The sequence below is a fragment of the Ornithorhynchus anatinus genome, chromosome X2, assembly GCF_004115215.2.
Source record: "Ornithorhynchus anatinus isolate Pmale09 chromosome X2, mOrnAna1.pri.v4, whole genome shotgun sequence".
In the NCBI taxonomy this organism is placed as follows: Eukaryota; Metazoa; Chordata; class Mammalia; order Monotremata; family Ornithorhynchidae; genus Ornithorhynchus; species Ornithorhynchus anatinus.
The window spans coordinates 495,391-511,790 of NC_041750.1; the positions used below are offsets into that span (position 1 = coordinate 495,391).

The following is a 16,400-nucleotide window of genomic DNA, read 5'->3' on the forward strand; positions in this document are numbered from 1 at the left end:
AGGGCTCGCAGTCTAGAAGGAAGAACAGATATTGACTCTCCGTAATACAGATGAGGTAACTGAGGCACAGAGAAGTGAAGTGACTTGCCTAAAGTCACAAACCAAGCAATTGGCTGAGCTGGGCTTAGAACCCAGGTCCTCTGACTTTCGGGCCTGTGTTCTTTCCACTCGGCCACGCTGCGTCTCTCGATTTCTGTGTGTGGGCTCTGCTTTAAGTGGGTCTTCCGTTGGCTCCTCCCGAGGCCTCCCCCTGAACTCTGGGGGTCCTCCAGCGCTCAACTTTGGGTCCCTTTTCCTCTCCGTTCTTCGCTCTGTCCTCAGGGAGTTCACCCCCTCCCACAGCCTCAGCTTCCCACCCTAGTGTCCCTTTCCAGCCCCGACTTCTCTCCTCCTGTGCAACCTCCCCCTTCCTCTGGCACCCAGGACATCTCTCCCTTCATGTCCTGCAGCGTCTCAAGCTCGGCACATCCAAAGCTGATCTCCTCATCCTCCCTCCTAAATCCCAGTTGACACCGCCCCCGTCCTCCCACCATCCTCCCCCGTCCCTGAAGCCTGCAGTCTCAGCATCGACCTGTATTTCTCCCTCTCTTTCTGCCCCCTTATTCAGTCTGTTGTCAAATCTTTGTTGTTCTTCCTCCACATAGGGTTTTCAGAATCTGCCCCTCCCTCTCCATCCAAACAGCACGATCCAGGATTTTATCATGATCCTGGCATTACCACTGCGTCCGCGTCCTCGCTGACCTCCCTGCCTCCAGTCTCTCCCCTCTCCGGTCCATGCGTCGCTGTGAGGCCCGCTGCGTCTTTCTAAAACGTGACCGCCCTGCTCCTCAGAAGCTTCCAGTGGTTGCCCGTTCCTCTCCGCGTGGAGCAGAAACTCCCAACCAAGCAGCGTGGCCTGGTGGAAAGAGCCCAGGCCTGGGAGTCAGAGGACCTGGGTTCTCAATCTCTTTCGTGGGTTCCTCCTCTGCCTCTCACCCTTTACCTGCGAGAGTCCCTCAGGGCTCAATTCCGGGTCCCATTCTATTCTCCATCTCCATCCACTCACCTGGAGAACTCAGTCCCGTGGTTTCAACTATCATCTCCACACAGATCATTCCCAAATCTACCTCTACAGCCCTGATCTCTCTCCTTCGCCGCAGTCTTGTCCTTCCTCCTGCCTTCAGGACATCTCTACTTGGATGTCCCGCCGACACCTCAGACTTAACAAGTGTAAACCAGAATTCCTCACCTTCCCACCCAAACCTGTCCTCCTCCTTATTTTCCCTTCATTGTAGACAGCACCACCATCATCCCTGTCTCACGAGCCCATAACCTTGGCATTATCCTCGACGCATCTCTCTCTTTCAACCCGACATTCAGTCTGTCACCAGATCCTGTCAGTTCAACCTTCACGTCGCTAAAATCCGCCCTTTTCTCTCCATCTAAACTGCCGAGCACTTATCCAAGCACTTATCCTATCGCGCCTTGATTACCGCATCAGCCTCCTTGCTGACCTCCCTGCCTCTGTCTCCCCACTTCAGGCTCATCTTCACTCTGCTGCCCAGATCATTTTTCTACAAAGAACGTTCAGCCTATGTTTCCCCACTCCCTAAGAACCACCAGTGGTTGTCCATCCACCTCTGCATCGAACAGAAACGCCTTACCGTTGACTTTAAAGCACTCGATCAACTTGCCCCCTCCTATCTTATCTCCCTGGTTTTCTGCCATATCCTAGGCTGCACACTGTGCTCCTCTAATGCCAACCTACTCACTGTACTTCTTTCTCGTCCGTCTCATCGCCGGCCCCTCGCCCACGTCCCGCCTCTGGCCTGCAACTCCCTCCCTCCTTGTATGATCACTTTCTCCACTTTCAAAGCCTCATTAAAAGCACATCTCCGAGAGGTCTTCCCCGACCAAGCCCTCTTTTTCTCTTCTCCCACTTCTTTCTGCGTCGCCCTTTCGCCAGGATTTGCACCTCTCCTTTCCATTCACCTCGCCCTCAGCCCCTTAGCGCTTATGTACATATCCGTAATGTAGCACTGTTCTAAGCGCCGGGGGTAGATACAAGGTAATCAGGTTGTCCCCCGTGGGGCTCGCAGTCTTAGCCCCCGTTTTACAGATGAGATAACTGAGGCACAGAGAATTAAGTGATTGCCCAAAGACACACAGCTGATAAGTGGCGGAGCCTGGATTAGAACCCACGACCACCTGATTCCCAAGGCCGTGCTCTTTCCGCTAAACCACGCTGCTTCTCTAGTTGTAAGCTGTTGAGGTCGGACACGGTCCCTGTCCCACGGGGGGCTCACAGTGTAAGTTATTTATCTATATTAATGTCTGTCTCCCCCTCTAGACCGTAAGGTCATTGTGGGGAGGGAACAAGTCTACACGTATCTCCCAACTCGTACTCTCCCAAACGCTTGTATAGTGCTCTGCTGACAGTGAGGACTCAGTAAATTTAGTGGCTTGATCGATTGATTGGGACCACTCTCGGGGTGGGGGTCTCTGCCATGGCCAAAGGCACTGTTTGCCCCTCCTGTACCCCGAGACCCCGCCTCCTGCCCGCACAGGGTCCGACCGGCCACCCCAGAGCTCAGCCCTCAGCACGGAGCCAGTCAGCGCTGAGAGGAGAGCCGTCCCTCGGCTCCTGGCGTACCATGAGGAGGAGGAGGAGAAGGTTGGCAACCCTCTGCCAGCGAGGCAGCGGGGCCAGACGTGACCTCATGCCAGTCCATTAGGCTAATTGGGGAAAGAGAACTTTCCCCTTGGTCAGCAGGTGAAGGTGGAGGCCTAGTCCATTAGCCTCCTTCCTGACCAGAGCGGAGTGTCCGAGGGGGGCGGAGGGGAGCACAGACCTTCCTTGCGTGCCGGGGCACTGGGGGGTCGGAGCCTTCAATTCATTCATTCAGTCGTATTTATTGAGCGCTTACTATGTGCAGAGCACTGTACTAAGCCCTTGGAATGTACAGTTCGGCAACAGAGACAATCTCAGGCCCAGAGAGGTCGGAGTGATTGGCCCAAGGCTACTCAGCAGACCAGCGGCAGAGCCGAGCCTAGAATCCAAGGATCCTGACTCCCAGCCCCAGACTCTGCCTCTGTGGGGTCAGAACTCCGAGGTGGGGGACCCGGGGGTGTAGCAGAGAAATCCAGGGCGGGCCCCACCCCCTTTCCTCAACGCGGCCTTGGGTCGGCACAGCCGGCCCAGGCTGCGCCCGACTGGGTTCATCCTGATAGAACCGACCGGTCTGTCCCCTGCCAGCAAGTCGGGCCCACTGGGGGCCCGGGGGCCCCCCCCTCGGGCCAACCCACCTCCTCGGACCGCTTTGCGTCCTGTCGCGTGTTTCTCGGTGGGTGGAGTGGAGACCGGTGGGTGTGACTGGCCCAGTGGTTGAGGCGGAGACCGGTTGTTGGGCCGTGGACTGCAGTGGCGTGGACCGGTTGATTGGTGTGGTGTAGACCTGTCGGCCTGGCAGTGGGTGGGCACTGGGTTTACAGTCTGTCCAAGACCGACACCCTTTCCCAGCCAACTCTGTGGTATCTTGCAGATCTTGTGTTCCTGACCCTCTGTGGGCACGGCACAAAGGAGAAGAATGCAGTCTGCTCCCTTCTCCCTCTCCTGTGTTCGTCCCTCTGTCCCGTGTCCCCTCATCCCTTCGTTCCTCTCGGTCTCGGCTCCCTCCCTAGTTGGCATGCCGGAGGATTGATGCAGTGATGTGCATAAAGCACTTAGAGTTCCTGTGACTCAGGCTGCTTTATCGGTGTGGGGGAGGTGGAGATGATTTGCACATTGACTGTTGCGTCGTGTCGTATTTCGCAGATATTTTTAAGGCAGCCCGCCCCAGTCCCGCCCAACTCTCCTTCCTCCCAGTCCTGCCCAGCATGCCCCTGTCCCTCCCAGCACCCCCCAGTCCTGCCCAGAGCGCCGGATCCTGCCCAGTCCACCTGCAGTCCTTCCCAGCCCTCCCAATGCCCCGTGTCCCACCCGGTCCTGCCCAAGACCCCCTAGTCCTGCCCAGTACCCCCAGTCCACCTTCAGTCCTGCCCAGCACCCTCCAGTCCCACCCAACACCCCCATTCCTGCCCAGTCCACTCCTAGTCCCACCCAGCACCCCCAGTTCTGCCCAGGTCACCTTCAATCCTGCCCGGCACCTTGCAGTCACTCCCAGCACCCCCCCCAGTCCCGCCTAGTCCACCTTTCTGGCCCAGAGGGAGACAGACTAAGTTTTCCAAGGGGCAGGTGGCCTGCCCCCGGTCAGGACCCCGGGACCCCCAGCGATGTCCCCAAAGCTCATGCGCTGGCCTGGCTGCCCGTGGCTTGGCCCCCGGCTGGTGCCGGGGTGGGGCCCCTCACCATCCTGTTGGCTGGGGAGGGGAAGGCTGGAGGGCGGGCCCCAGGGAGGCCCTCAGAGACAGGAGAGACCGAGGACCAGAGGGGCCAGTTTTCTACTGAGCGCTGAGGGGTAAAGGCTGGGAGGGAGAGGACAGAGGCAGCAGACCAGGACAGTTGGAGGTCTTTTCGGCCCAAATGGCCATCTCCCAGCTGTGGTCAGAGCCCTGGGGACTATCCAGCCTCAGGATCCTCCTCTCTAAGTTTGTGTGGCTCGGAGCACATTCGAGGCCGTGGGAGAACGGCTGAGGACTTTTAATTCTTTTCCCAAATGACCCCTTTTATCATTCGATCAAACCACGGTACTTACTGAGCTCTCACTGGGTGCCGAGCACTGTGTTGTGTGCTCGGGAGAGGACGCTTCAACAGAGTCGGTAGATACGTCCTCCACCCACAAGAAAGTTAGGAACCCTGTTAAGAACTGGCCCGATGGACGTGTTTTCAGCCCCAGTGGGTCCCAGGGGCCCGTTTCTAGGAGCTGGCCCTTCCGCGGACTCTGGCTTTGGGGGCAGAGTTAGGGGAGACTCCTCCCGGCCTCTAACAGGAGGGAGGGATTTTGTTCCCCGTTCTCTTCGTCTCCGAAAGCTGAGCAGCCCAGGCCCGGAAGCTCCCGAGTCTTACCTGCAAACTCAGAGATCCGCCTTCACCACAACTCCTCATCGCAGCAGCCTTCGGCCCGTTAGGACGCCGGTTTCCGTCCCGGGATTGGGGTAGATCCCAACGGAAGGCGGAGCGAGCGTCCGTGGTCCAGTGTGGCGGACTGCGGTCCACGCGTCGGTTCTGGCACACGGCCGGGTTCGCGCATAAGAGTGGTCAGGATTCTCAGGGTACCGCGCTTCGTGGCCTGCCCCGACGGTGCCGGATCGGACGGGGCCGTATGCGTTTCTCTGTGTTTTGGGCGACTTGACGGGACTTTGATGCGGTGCAGCGCACCGTGCGTTCGATCCATTCCGTCGTATTTATTGAGCGCTTCCTGTGTTCAGAGCACTGTATTAAGCAAAGCGAGTGGCAAGATGTTAAGGTGTACAGCAGGGGTGCTGAGGGCCTCCGACCCATCTGCCCCCTGCCGCTCCCCAAGGACCCGGCTTGTGCATCCCAGTCGGGATAGCGGCATGGATTGCAGGCCTCTCTGACTCAGTGGATCTCCAAGGGTTCGCACTGAGGCTCCCGCACCGCCCAGACCTCTCCCCTCAACCCCTCAAGGGACACAGAGAGAAGCCCGGACCTCGTGTGGCTGCGGCCGTCCAGTCTCCGCCTCTCGCTCCTCTCTGGGAGATAGCACTCTGCCCGTCCCTCCCTGTCCGAGCCCTAAGCTCTTAATACGGTGCCCCGGACCCTAGGGGCACTCAGTACATCCCAGCCCCCGGGGGCACAGGCGGCCGTGTCCGAATGAGGTGCCCGCTCCCTTCTGTGAGAGTCTCAGCTCCCCGAGGGTAGGGAGAGTGGCCCTGGGGTGCTCAGTAAATACCCTGGGTGCCCCCCGTGGGGGGTGGCACCCCCCAGGGGGGTGGGAGAGGCCGCCTTCCTCCACGAGCGGCCAAAGGCCAGCGAGCGGGAGGGTGGCCGTGCCCGTGGGTCCCGCGCCCGAGAGGGCCGCCCCCCGCCCCCGCAGGGGGCAACGGTGCCGGCCCTCTCGCCCCGCCACGAACGGCGGCGGCATCGTGGCCGACTGGGTTATCGAGACGGGAGCGCTTCAAGGGCATCGCCGTTCGTTCCCGGCTTATGGATTCTCCTCTCATGTAAATGATTTTGCCACTTTTCATTTGAATTCTTTCCTGTCATTCTCTGGCGAGGAGATGTCTGGTTTCTCTGGGGGAAAGCGGGCCCCGCTCAGCGTGCTGACAGCTGCCCTTTGTCTGGAGAGCGGAGGCCTCGCGCCACCATTCACTTCATCACTCTCTTTTTTATTGCTGCCTGGCGGCTGCCGTTCCCACCCCCGCCCACCCTGCTCGGGCTCCAGAAAGTTCCAGGGCTCCGAGTCTCCCGTGGGTGCGCCGAGTCCCCCCACCCCAGGGTGCCCCTCCAGGGCGGGGACTTGTTCTTTTGCTTCTGGTGTTGGTTCCCAAGCACCCAACCAGGGGCTCTGCCCTGCCCTGCACGATTTGGACCCGCTACAGCTTCTCAAGGTCCCCTCTGAAAGACCCCAGCTGGAGCCCCGCGCTCCGGAGGGCGAGGGGGGCAGGGGGTTGCGTGCTTATGGGCGCATCGTAGGGACACAGTCCACCGTCCCCGGCCTGTTGGCAAGCCTCGGTCCCAACGCCGCCAAGTCGGGCTGGCCCCGCAGATCGGCCGGGGAAGGCCTTGGCAGAGCGGGTATACCGTCGCCGAGTCCCACGGGGAGCCGGGAAGCAGTTTCTGCCCCTCGCAGAGGGCAGGGGTGTGAGCGTGGGCACGCCACCTGCGATCTACGTGCGTTCGCACAGCCTGTACCGCCGTACTTTTGCCAAAGGGTTTCGGGCTCCACGGACCCTCTGTCCTGGAAGCTTTCCCCCTCTGCCAATGATGGCAGCCAAGCTGCCCAAATTCATCTCTCAGATGCTCCCGCCCTCCTCCTTGGCTCCATTCTGTCCCTCCGCTTTCTCTTGCCCTCGCTGCCAACCCCGGTCCTCGGGCACTGGGATCCTCCGCGGATCCCAGCCTCTCCTTTCCAGACCCCTGTGTTATTTCCCCTCCTCCGGCTTCTCCCACCGCTCCCCGCACCGAGCCCGGTACCAAGCCCTTCCCTGTTCCTCCTCCATCATTTACCGGGTTTCCAGGCTTCGTCCTGACCCCATCCTCCCCGCCGCCTCTGCCGTATTGCTCACCCGCCCGCCTCGCCCGCTTTGCTCCCTAGACCCCTTCCTGCCCCCAAACACTCCCACGCTGTGTCTGCCCCAGCACCTGCACCCCATCCTCAGGGAACCCCCAGCCCAGACAGGGCCCGGGACCTGCCCCCTATTGAGTCTCCACGGCTGGACACGGGGCAGTCCCGGCCCAGAGGGGCCAGTCCGCAGACGGGCACCGGGCAGCCCCGGCCCGGAGGGCCTCGTCCGCGACTGGGTACCGGGCAGCCCCGGCCCGGAGGGGCTCGTCAGCAGCCGGGAGCGGGGAGTCTCCGCCGTCGGAAACCCGAGGTCGGGGCGGTCAGGCCGCGCTTGCCGCCGGGCTGTTTTCGACCGCGGCTGGTTTTGGATCCACAGTTACTTCAACGAGAATCAGTATCCTGACGAGGCCAAGAGGGAGGAGATCGCCAACGCCTGCAACGCCGTCATCCAGAAGCCAGGTGAGGCGCCACCCCTGGAGGGAGGGGCACCGGCTGCCTGTCCGCCCCACCCCCCCGGCCGCCCGGGCCTGTCCTCGGTCCCCCGGCCCCTCGGCAGCCGGGCCCTCCTCGGGGCTCAGAGGGCCAGAGCCGGCGGCGTGGGGAGGGGGGCAGCGGCCCATCGCACCGGGGAACGCGCCGCTCCCCGGCCCGCCCGGCCTCGGGGCCTTAGGACCGAGACACCGTGTGGCGAGGGGCAGGTCCAGCTGAGGTTGGCTGCCCGGCCTCCTGGGTTCCGGCCCTCCCTGGACTCGGTGGACTGCTGCCGGCACAGGGTCCGTTTTCTGGGTCCCCGGGCTCGGCCCCCGGCGGCGGCTGACCCGCCGTCCCTCATGCCGCCCGCAGGCAAGAAGCTGTCGGACCTGGAGCGGGTCACTTCTCTCAAGGTCTACAACTGGTTTGCCAACAGGAGGAAGGAGATCAAGAGGCGAGCCAATATCGGTAATGTATCTGTGAGGCCGCCCCCGGCCCCTGCCCAGGGGACGGGAGCCCGGCTGGGGGGCGGAGGGGAAGGGGTTCGCTCAGAGGGGACCGGGGCGGCCGTGGCCCTCGCCCACCCCCCCCCCCAGTTCCGGGACCAGAGGGACCTGTCGGCAGGAGGCAGGTGGGCCCGAGCCCTCAGTTCGTGAGTTCACTCCCTCGGGGTCGTCGGGCGCTCACGACGGGCCGAGCGCTGGGCCGAGCGTACGGGTGGATCTTGTTACACCTGGGGCTCGCGGTCTGAGAGAGGGGCAGGGCAGGGGCCTTCTCCTCAAGGGAGAGCTGAGCAACGGAGGCCCAGAGAAGTTCAGTGACTGGCCCGAGGTCACCCAGCGGGCCGGGGGCAGAGCCGGGGTTAGAACCGAGCCAGGCCGGCCAGTAGGCGGAGGACTGGCCGCAGGAGTCCCGGGAGCGACTCCGCACAGCCCTCCGCCGCCCAAGGTACGCCCCAGGTCATTTAGGGGTCCGTCTGCTTTTTTCGAAGAAGCAGCAATCCTGGAGAGCCATGGCATCGACGTCCAGAGTCCGGGCGGCCACTCCAACAGCGACGACGTGGACGGCAACGACTACTCGGAGCAGGTGGGAGGCGTCGCGGTGACCCCGGGGGGACCGGGAGGCTGGGGACGGGGTGGCCGGGACCCCGCAGCTCCGCCCGAGGGAGGCCGCTTTCCCTGGAGGGGGGAGGACAGGGCTGCGCCCTCTCCGCCCCCTCACCCGCCCCGTGCCCAGGCAGACCCCGACGCGACGGGAGCAGGGGAGAGGGGCGGCGGCGGTCCCGGGCGGCGCGGGCTCTCCGTCGGCACTCACCCCCTCGCGGCTTTGTCGTCACACAACAGGACACTTGGCAAGTGCGCAATGGGGAGGAGGAGGAGGGAAGAAGTTCAGAGGGAGGCAGAGAAGCAGAGAAGGTAGAAGAAGAGAGGAGGATCTGACCCAAACAAGCAAGTTACCCACCAGCCACCACACAGCGCCCCGCCCCGCCCAAACCCTGCTCCTCTCTCATCCACCGGGGCCAGGCGCCGGGGGGTTCCCCTGCCCGCGAGACTTGGGGGAGCGGGGACTTGGGCATTCCCCGCGGGCACCGGAAGCAGACCGCCGCCTGCACAGACACCACCCCTGCACGCCCTCCCACTCCACCTCGCCACGGGGCGTGACAGACAATGCCCCCTTCTCGGCCAGGTGGGGCGCGGGGCGCCGCGGGGCCGCAGACCGGGCTCCCCTTGGCTCCCGGGAATGTGGCGGGGGGCCTCTGCCAGCCGGAGGGCAGGTGGGGTCGGAGCACGGATGTCTGTGGAGCGAGGGGAACCCGTCCTCCCCAAAAGTAGGGAAACGAGCTCCAGCCCCGGCACCTCAAGGCGCCACCCGAGGACTCTCCTTCCGTGGGCCCCGAGGGCACTCAGCTCCTGCCTCTCGGACTGAGGCTGTCGGCGATCCGGGGAGATCCGTGGCACCAACCGGAGGGGCACGGGTGACTAGGCAAACATGGCCAAACCAGGGTGGGGACCCCTCACTCCCCTATGCTGCCTTACCTGCCCCCTCCACCGGCCCTCACCCCAGAAACCCAGAGCTTCTGGGTTTGAAGGGATGAGCGGGTGGGCTTAGAAAAGCTTAACCGGCCCAAAAGACCCAAGTTCGGATCCCTTCAACCCCCTCGGGAGCGCCGGGATCCAGCCGGGAGAGCGAGGCCGGGGGTCTGTCCCGGCCGGCTGTCGGGGACGAAAGCGATGGGTTCTCCTCCCCGTCTGGTGGACCGCAGGGTCCGGGACCCTCACCCCAACCCGGAACCACGGGGAAGGTGACTCCCCCCACCGCTCCTGTGTTTTTACACCGGAAATAGGGGTGACCACAGCAGTATTCCCTTGCGAGTGGGGATCCCGGCCCAGGCTCCGTAACCTCGATCAGTCGTCGCCGGTGTCCATTCCAACCTCCCGCTTCTCTTCCGTCTGAGCGCGTGTACTAGCTGGTTCCCAAGGGCAGGGTCGTGAGGGGCTGCTGCCCTTGGGCAGCCCTGCGTCCCAGTAGCCTCAGCCACCCCCCAACTGCTGGCTGGGACTCCCTCCGGCCCCACCCCACGCCCCTAGCCCCTCGCTCCCCTCCCCCCACAAGGAACTCACTCTCCCGTGGCCACCGAGGACATTTCCCTTTTTCATTTCTGTATGTGCCAACAGGCCCACGTAGTCTGCCGAGCTCGGCGGGGCACCCCGCGGGGCCGCAGAGCTTCCTCACGGGAGAGCCGGGTCCCGGGGGCCGGAGCCAGCAGCCGCCACGTGCCAGCTCCTGCCTCGCGGGCGTCCCTCGGGTCTCTCGGCCCTGGCTCCTGCCCCCGCGGGCTCCGGCGGACCGGCGCCCTCCCCGTGAGAAGCCTCGGTGCCCGCGGTCGGACCTCGTTTCCCACCCGGCGTGCTGGCTCCCCGGGGCCCGGGCGCTGACCGTACTCCCCCCCGCCCCCCCACCCCGTGTCTCCTCTCTCCTCTGGCAGGATGACAGCACTAGCCATAGCGACCACCAAGACCCCATCTCGCTAGCCGTGGAAATGGCGGCCGTCAACCACACCATCCTGGCCCTGGCCCGGCAGGGAGCCGGCGAGATCAAGACAGAAGCCCTAGACGACGACTGATGCGGAGGGTGGGGGCGGGGGCGGGCCCGGCGCCGAGGAGTAACTTAGTTTTAGCCGTAGCACCTTAGCAGAGCCCCGATGGTCCCGAGTATGTGTTCTTACCGTCCTTACCTTTGCAGCGTCTCGTCCGCCCGTTAGCCGTTAGGGTCTTGTCCGTGACGATGGCATGGTGCCACCTCAAGACTTTGCGCCCACTCGCTCAGTATTAAACTCCCCGTCGGCGATAGCCGACCGAGCCCCCCCGCCGTCCCCCAGCCTCCCCGGGGCGCCCGGTCCCCGCCGCCCCGACTCAGCATTCCGAGAAAGTGCTTCCAGGTGTCTCCGCCGGGGCCTCGATGCTTCTCGGGGGGGAACCCGGGGTCCCCCGAGGCCCCGCCCCCATCCCCGGCTCCGACCCGGGAAGGCGCACGCCAGGGCAGGTGGGCGCCGGGGAACCCCACAACCCTCCCGTCGGTTGTCAGAAGGGTCGATTTTTTTTTTTTCTTTTTCCAGCCGCAATAAGCCATGCCCGCTAGCCGGCCGGGGCTCGGGCGCCCGGTGGGAAGTAGACCGCCCCCGGCCCGGGGCCGGCCGGGGCGCCGCGGGCTTCCGGGAACCCGGACCGCCTTCCTTCCCGCCTCGGGGACTGCGGGAGGAGCCCAGCTGGTGATGCGCGAGGATGGGTGAGCTGAAGGACGAACGTCCCCGGTTCTAACCTCTGAGCCTTCTGGCGTGGCTCCCGGAGCCTCCTGCCCAGAAGGCCGCCCTCTCGGGAATTTATCCCGCAGTCGCATTGCCTCCTGGCCTCCCGGCCCGCCCTCCCCCGTCCTCACCCGCCCCCGCCGCCACACCGCCGCCGCCCCGCGAAACCAAATCACCGCGAGAGCGAGGTCGTGAGCGGGCCCGCACGGAACGGGGGGAGCGGCCGGTCCCGGCGATGGGGTCGGCGGCCTGCGGCGGGCGGGCCGAAGCCCGGGCGGCGAGGGGACGCGGCGGGATGCGTGCAGGAGGCCTCCGTGACGCGGGCTCCGCCGGCCCGAGGGCGGGTCGTCGGAAGGGCGGCGGCGGGCCGGGGTGCGGGGAGAGGCCTTGGAGAGATGGGAGGAAGCCGTTCTGCCGCCGGCCGTCTCGCCGACCGCCGGGCCGGACGCGGGGCGGGGCCGCGGAGGTCGCCTACTCGGGGCAGCAGGAGCCGATGGGTTTTTTTTTCCGTGATCACATATGTAGCACTTTTGTTACTTTTTAAAGATATTTATATTTGATAAATCCTTTCTTTTCTTCCTTTTGAGAACTCAAAATACCAAACCGTGAACGTGCACTCTGGAGTCGCCGTGGCCCGCCCCGGTCTTCCCGGCCGCTAGAGACCCGGCGGGGGGCGCGGGGAGAGAGCCGGCCTCCCGGCACAGCGGTCGGGACGGCGGGGGCACTGGGGTGGGCTGGGAGCTTCCATCCCCGCCCCCTCCCTCCGCGTCGGGCCGGGGAGAGAGACCGGGTGGCGGCGGCCGGCCTACCGGCCGCCCCACCGGGCGCGGAGGAGGCCGGTGCCCGCGGTTGGTTTCCCCCGCCCCCACCCCCCACCGTGTCGTCGCCGGCCGCTGAGCCTGGGAGATGAGGGGGAGAGTTAGGGTTCGGGGGGGTCGGGGTGACCTCACCTGATTTTCCGCTTCGCCGGGAAGGTCCGTGCCGCTCCCGGGCGCGACCCCCAGAGAGGATGGGCAGAGGGGAGAGGAAGAGGGGGGAGGAGAGAAGTCTTCCCAGTTTTTCTTGTAGGTGGTCGCGGGGGGAGAGGGGGTCCGGCTGGGGAGTGAAGACGTTCGCTTCACCCTGCGGTCTTCTCTCTGGCCAGTGTCGGGGCGGGCGTCTGGGGGGGGTGTCGCTTTGGGTGGGTCTGGTTGGCGTATGCGTGTAGGGGGTCAATGTTGCGGCGTCCGGCCGGGGTTGGGGGGGATGCCGGCGTGTTTGTCTCCTTAAGGGGGGTGGGGGGGAGAGAGAGTGTATGTATGGTCGTGTGTACGTATGTGTCGCGAAGCAATGTAGCGAAGGGCAGCCTCGTTTCCCCGGCATCGTGCGGGCGGGCCGGGGCCGGGGCCGCTGGAATTGCCGCCGCCTTTCACGTGCGGGCGCCGGCCCGGGGAGGATCCGCTTCTCCCAGGAAATGGGGCAGAGGGCCGAGGCCTCGGGCCTCCGTCCCGCCCGGGAGGCCACCGCCCCCGCCTTCCCCCCGACTGACCGTCCGTCCGTCCCGCCCGGGATCCGGTAAGACCCCCCGGAGGGAGCCCACCACCCCGCTAGGCCCGCCAGCGGCCGCCGCGCCCCCGGGGCCTCCTTCCACCCCCTGACCCCGGACTCCCGCCGCCCCCCGCCCCCCACCCCCCCAGATCCCTGCCCCTTTTGGGGCACTGGGTTTTGGGTCGGAGGTCGGGGGAGGGGCCCTGGAGTGACGGGGAAGGCCAGCGGGAAGGCAGGGCCGGGCCGGAGCGCGGGTTCGAGTTGTGCGTGCGTTTGTTTCTGCGGCCTTTCCGGGCCTGGCGGGACGTTTACTCAGGGTTCGGGGGGTGGCGGGGGTCCAGGGAGTTGGGGAGGGGGATGGCGACGGAGAGCCAACCCCCATGGCCCTCTGTCAAACTCCTCGCGTCCGGCCCGGGGAGGCCCTCGGCGGGGGCTGGGGTCACCGACCCCACCCAACCAAGTGTCTCCTCATCGGCCCCGGCCCGAACCCCTGCTGGGGGGCGCGGGGGAGGGGCGCGCCCCGGCCGGCCAGACCACAGGCCCCACCATCTAAACTCCCCCTCTCCCGCCCCCCTCCCCCTCCCCCCGAGGGCCCGTCGCCCTCCAGTAGATGTATTTATTGAGCGCTTACCGTGTGCCAAGCACTGGACCGAGCGCCGGGAGAGAGCGCACAGGCGGGAATCGGACGGGGTCCCGCCCCTTCCCCGCAGCCCCAGTCTTTCCTTTCGGCGGCCCCCCCTCCTCTCCCCGCCCCCCCGGCTGGTACGCGTAGTAGACCGTGAGCCCCACGTGGCACCGGGACTGTGCCCCAGCGCTTGGCACACAGTAAGCGTTTACCCAGGACCCCAGATTACTGTTATTCTCCCGGCCCCGTCTCTCCTCCCTTTCCAGAGCGCCCCTCCCGAGGCCTCTAGTGCCAACCGAGGGCCCAACCCCCGCCCGACCGGTGCGGGGCGAAGACCCCCGCCTCCCGCCCCCCCGTCCCCGTCCCCGGACCGGCTCTCAGACTCCTCGGGGCTTCCCAACACTAACCCTAAGGCCTCCCGGCCCCTCCCTGCGCCCCCCCCCGCCCCCCCGGCTTTCCTGCCTGCGCGTCATCCGGTCGGTGGTATTTCTCGAGCACTCGCTGTGTGCGGAGCACTGGGCTAAGCGCTCGGGAGAGAACAGTACGACAGAGTGAGCAGACAGGGCCCTGCCCCCAGCGAGGTGTCGGGTGGGCCCGGGGGTCGGTCCTCGGAGGCAGCGTCCACCCTCGGACTCCGGCCGCCCCCTCCCCATCCCCCCGGCCCAGCCCGGCCCCCACGACTCACGGCCCGCATGGGGGGTGCGACTGGGAGCCCTCTTCTCCCCCGGGGGACCAGGGCGGCTCTCGAGGGTCGTCGTTTATTCCGAAAAAGTGCCTGACTGGGACAGACTCTGGCCCCGGCCCCTCCTCCTCCCTGTCTTCTCCATCCCATCCCCAGCCCTCCTTCCCTCTCCCACCCCCTTACCACCTCCCACCCCACCCACCCTCTCCTGCCGTGGCCCCTCGGGGGGCCGTGGCCGGGCCGTCCTCCGCCGGTCCCGGTTCGGAGTGGCCCGGGGTCCTGGGTCGGAGGCGGCCCGGACTGGGGGGTCCGGCCGCCGAGGGGGCAGAGGTCACCCTCGTCCGACCGGCCGTCGGAGCCGGGGTCCCGAGGCTCGGGAAGGGCCCGCCTGGGAGAGGGCCCGCGGTTTAGCGAGGGGCCTGTCCGGCCGGCCGGGACCCCCGGGAGGTGTGTTTGGGAAGTGGGGGGTCCTTTCCCAGGAGGAGCGGAGGGGGCGGGAGGCCCCCACGAGGCCGAGGTGGCGGGGAGGGGGCAGCAGGCTGCGACCCCTCCCCTCTTCCCCGACCGGCCGGTCGCCTGCCGTCAGGGGTTTAGTTCTACCTCACAAGGACCGCCCCGGGCTCCAGGAGCCCCAATCAATAATCCTTTCCACCAACACTGGAATGTATCCGGCCCGTCCCCCCCCCCCCCAAAAAAAAGAGCCCTTCCGACCGGACACTCCCCGTAACCGCCACCAACTCCTATTGCAAATTGGATGCTGCTTTAAATGTGAAAACAATTGTTCAGAAGCTATAAAACCTGAATGAAAGCTAAAGCTGAATTTATAAGCCTTGATGTATATGAGCCGAAAGCGTGAAAAGCTCTCTATAATGAACTAACCTGCCACTCATATAAATATAAATATATATAAATATATTAAATCAAGACTGTTCTACAAAATCGTGTATTTGTATTTTTGTGTACGTACAATTTTCTGCTAAGCAGAAGGAGGATGTAGTATAGGATGACGTGAGAAGAGATTTGGTCGAATCCTATTTCTTTGTTCTGTTGCCATCCCGTGTCAGTCTTTGTCTTCTACGTGTGCGACACTGTTTGTGAGCCGCAGTGTCTCTCCCCGAGGGCCGAGAGGGCAGAGTCCACCCTACACACGTGTGTGTGTGTGTGTGTCCCGCCTGGACCTCGCCCCCGCCGCCGTTGTCGGGGCCGGGGAGGGGCGGCCCTGAACCGGGGTCCCGGACCCCGGGGGCAGTCACCCGCAAACCCGGGCGGCCCCGACCCCCTCGGCCCCGGGGAGAGAGACCGCGCCCGCTCCCGACGGGACTCATATCGCTGACCATGTGTAATGACTGTAGCAGACGCCCTTGTTTCCAGACGTGCAAGGACGGAAACGAGCGCCCTATCGTAATGATGAAAATAGTTCTAATGAGTCCGTATCCTTCTATCTCCTACTCTGGATTAGTGCCTTTTGGACAGTAGACTGTTCTGTAATTAAAATGTAGTATACGGCTTTTTTGTACAGTTTTGTTTGAATAAAACTTTTTTTTAATTTGTGTTTATTTTAGTATTGTACCTACTAGACAATAAAACGTATAACTGAACCGAGACCCGCTGGACAGCCTGTCTTTGGTCGCGCCCGCTGGGGGCGGGGAGGGGCCGGGCCGGGGTCTCTGAGCCAAGGAAACGATGGGTCCCCGGGTCTCCCCCCTCACCCCCCACCCCCGCAGATCATTCAGTTGTGTGTTCTGAGCGCCTACCTGCTGTGTGCGTCGGGGGGGGGACACACCGTGCTGAACGCCTAGGAGAGTACGATCGACTCGTGGACCCGAGAAGCGGCGTGGCCTGGTGGATAGAGCCCGGGCCTAGGAGTCAGAAGGACCGGGTTCTCATCCCGCTGTGTGACCGTAGGTAAGTGGCTTCACTTCTCCGTGCCTCAGTTGCCTTCTTTGTAAAATGGAGATTGAGACTGTGAGCCCCCGATGGGACGCGGACCGTGTCCAACCTGATTAGCTCTCATCTCCCCCAGGGCTTAGAACAGCGCCTGGCACACAGCACTTAACAGATACCATTTAAAAAAATTGACAAGCCGATCCCCGCCCTCGAGACTACAGTGTCGCCGGGGCCGGG

General features: G+C 64.4%; 1 protein-coding gene across 10 annotated transcripts in view; it reads left to right on the top strand.

Annotated features, from left to right (window-relative positions):
• HMBOX1 (homeobox containing 1) overlaps window positions 1–15,880 on the top strand; it is a 60,046-nt gene extending 44,166 nt beyond the window's left edge. For 2 of the 10 annotated variants that reach the window (XM_029052818.2, XM_029052825.2), the window contains exons 7-11: window positions 7,543–7,625; window positions 8,010–8,105; window positions 8,629–8,723; window positions 8,981–9,052; window positions 10,624–15,880. In XM_029052818.2, coding sequence (XP_028908651.1) covers window positions 7,543–7,625; window positions 8,010–8,105; window positions 8,629–8,723; window positions 8,981–9,052; window positions 10,624–10,761 — 484 coding nt within the window. In that variant the 3' untranslated portion in view covers window positions 10,762–15,880. Of the gene's footprint in view, window positions 1–7,542; window positions 7,626–8,009; window positions 8,106–8,628; window positions 8,724–8,980; window positions 9,086–10,623 lie in introns of all 10 variants that reach the window. The other 8 variants (XM_029052819.2, XM_029052820.2, XM_029052826.2 and 5 more) reach the window with 8 other exon arrangements.
• Window positions 15,881–16,400: the final 520 nt, after the last annotated feature.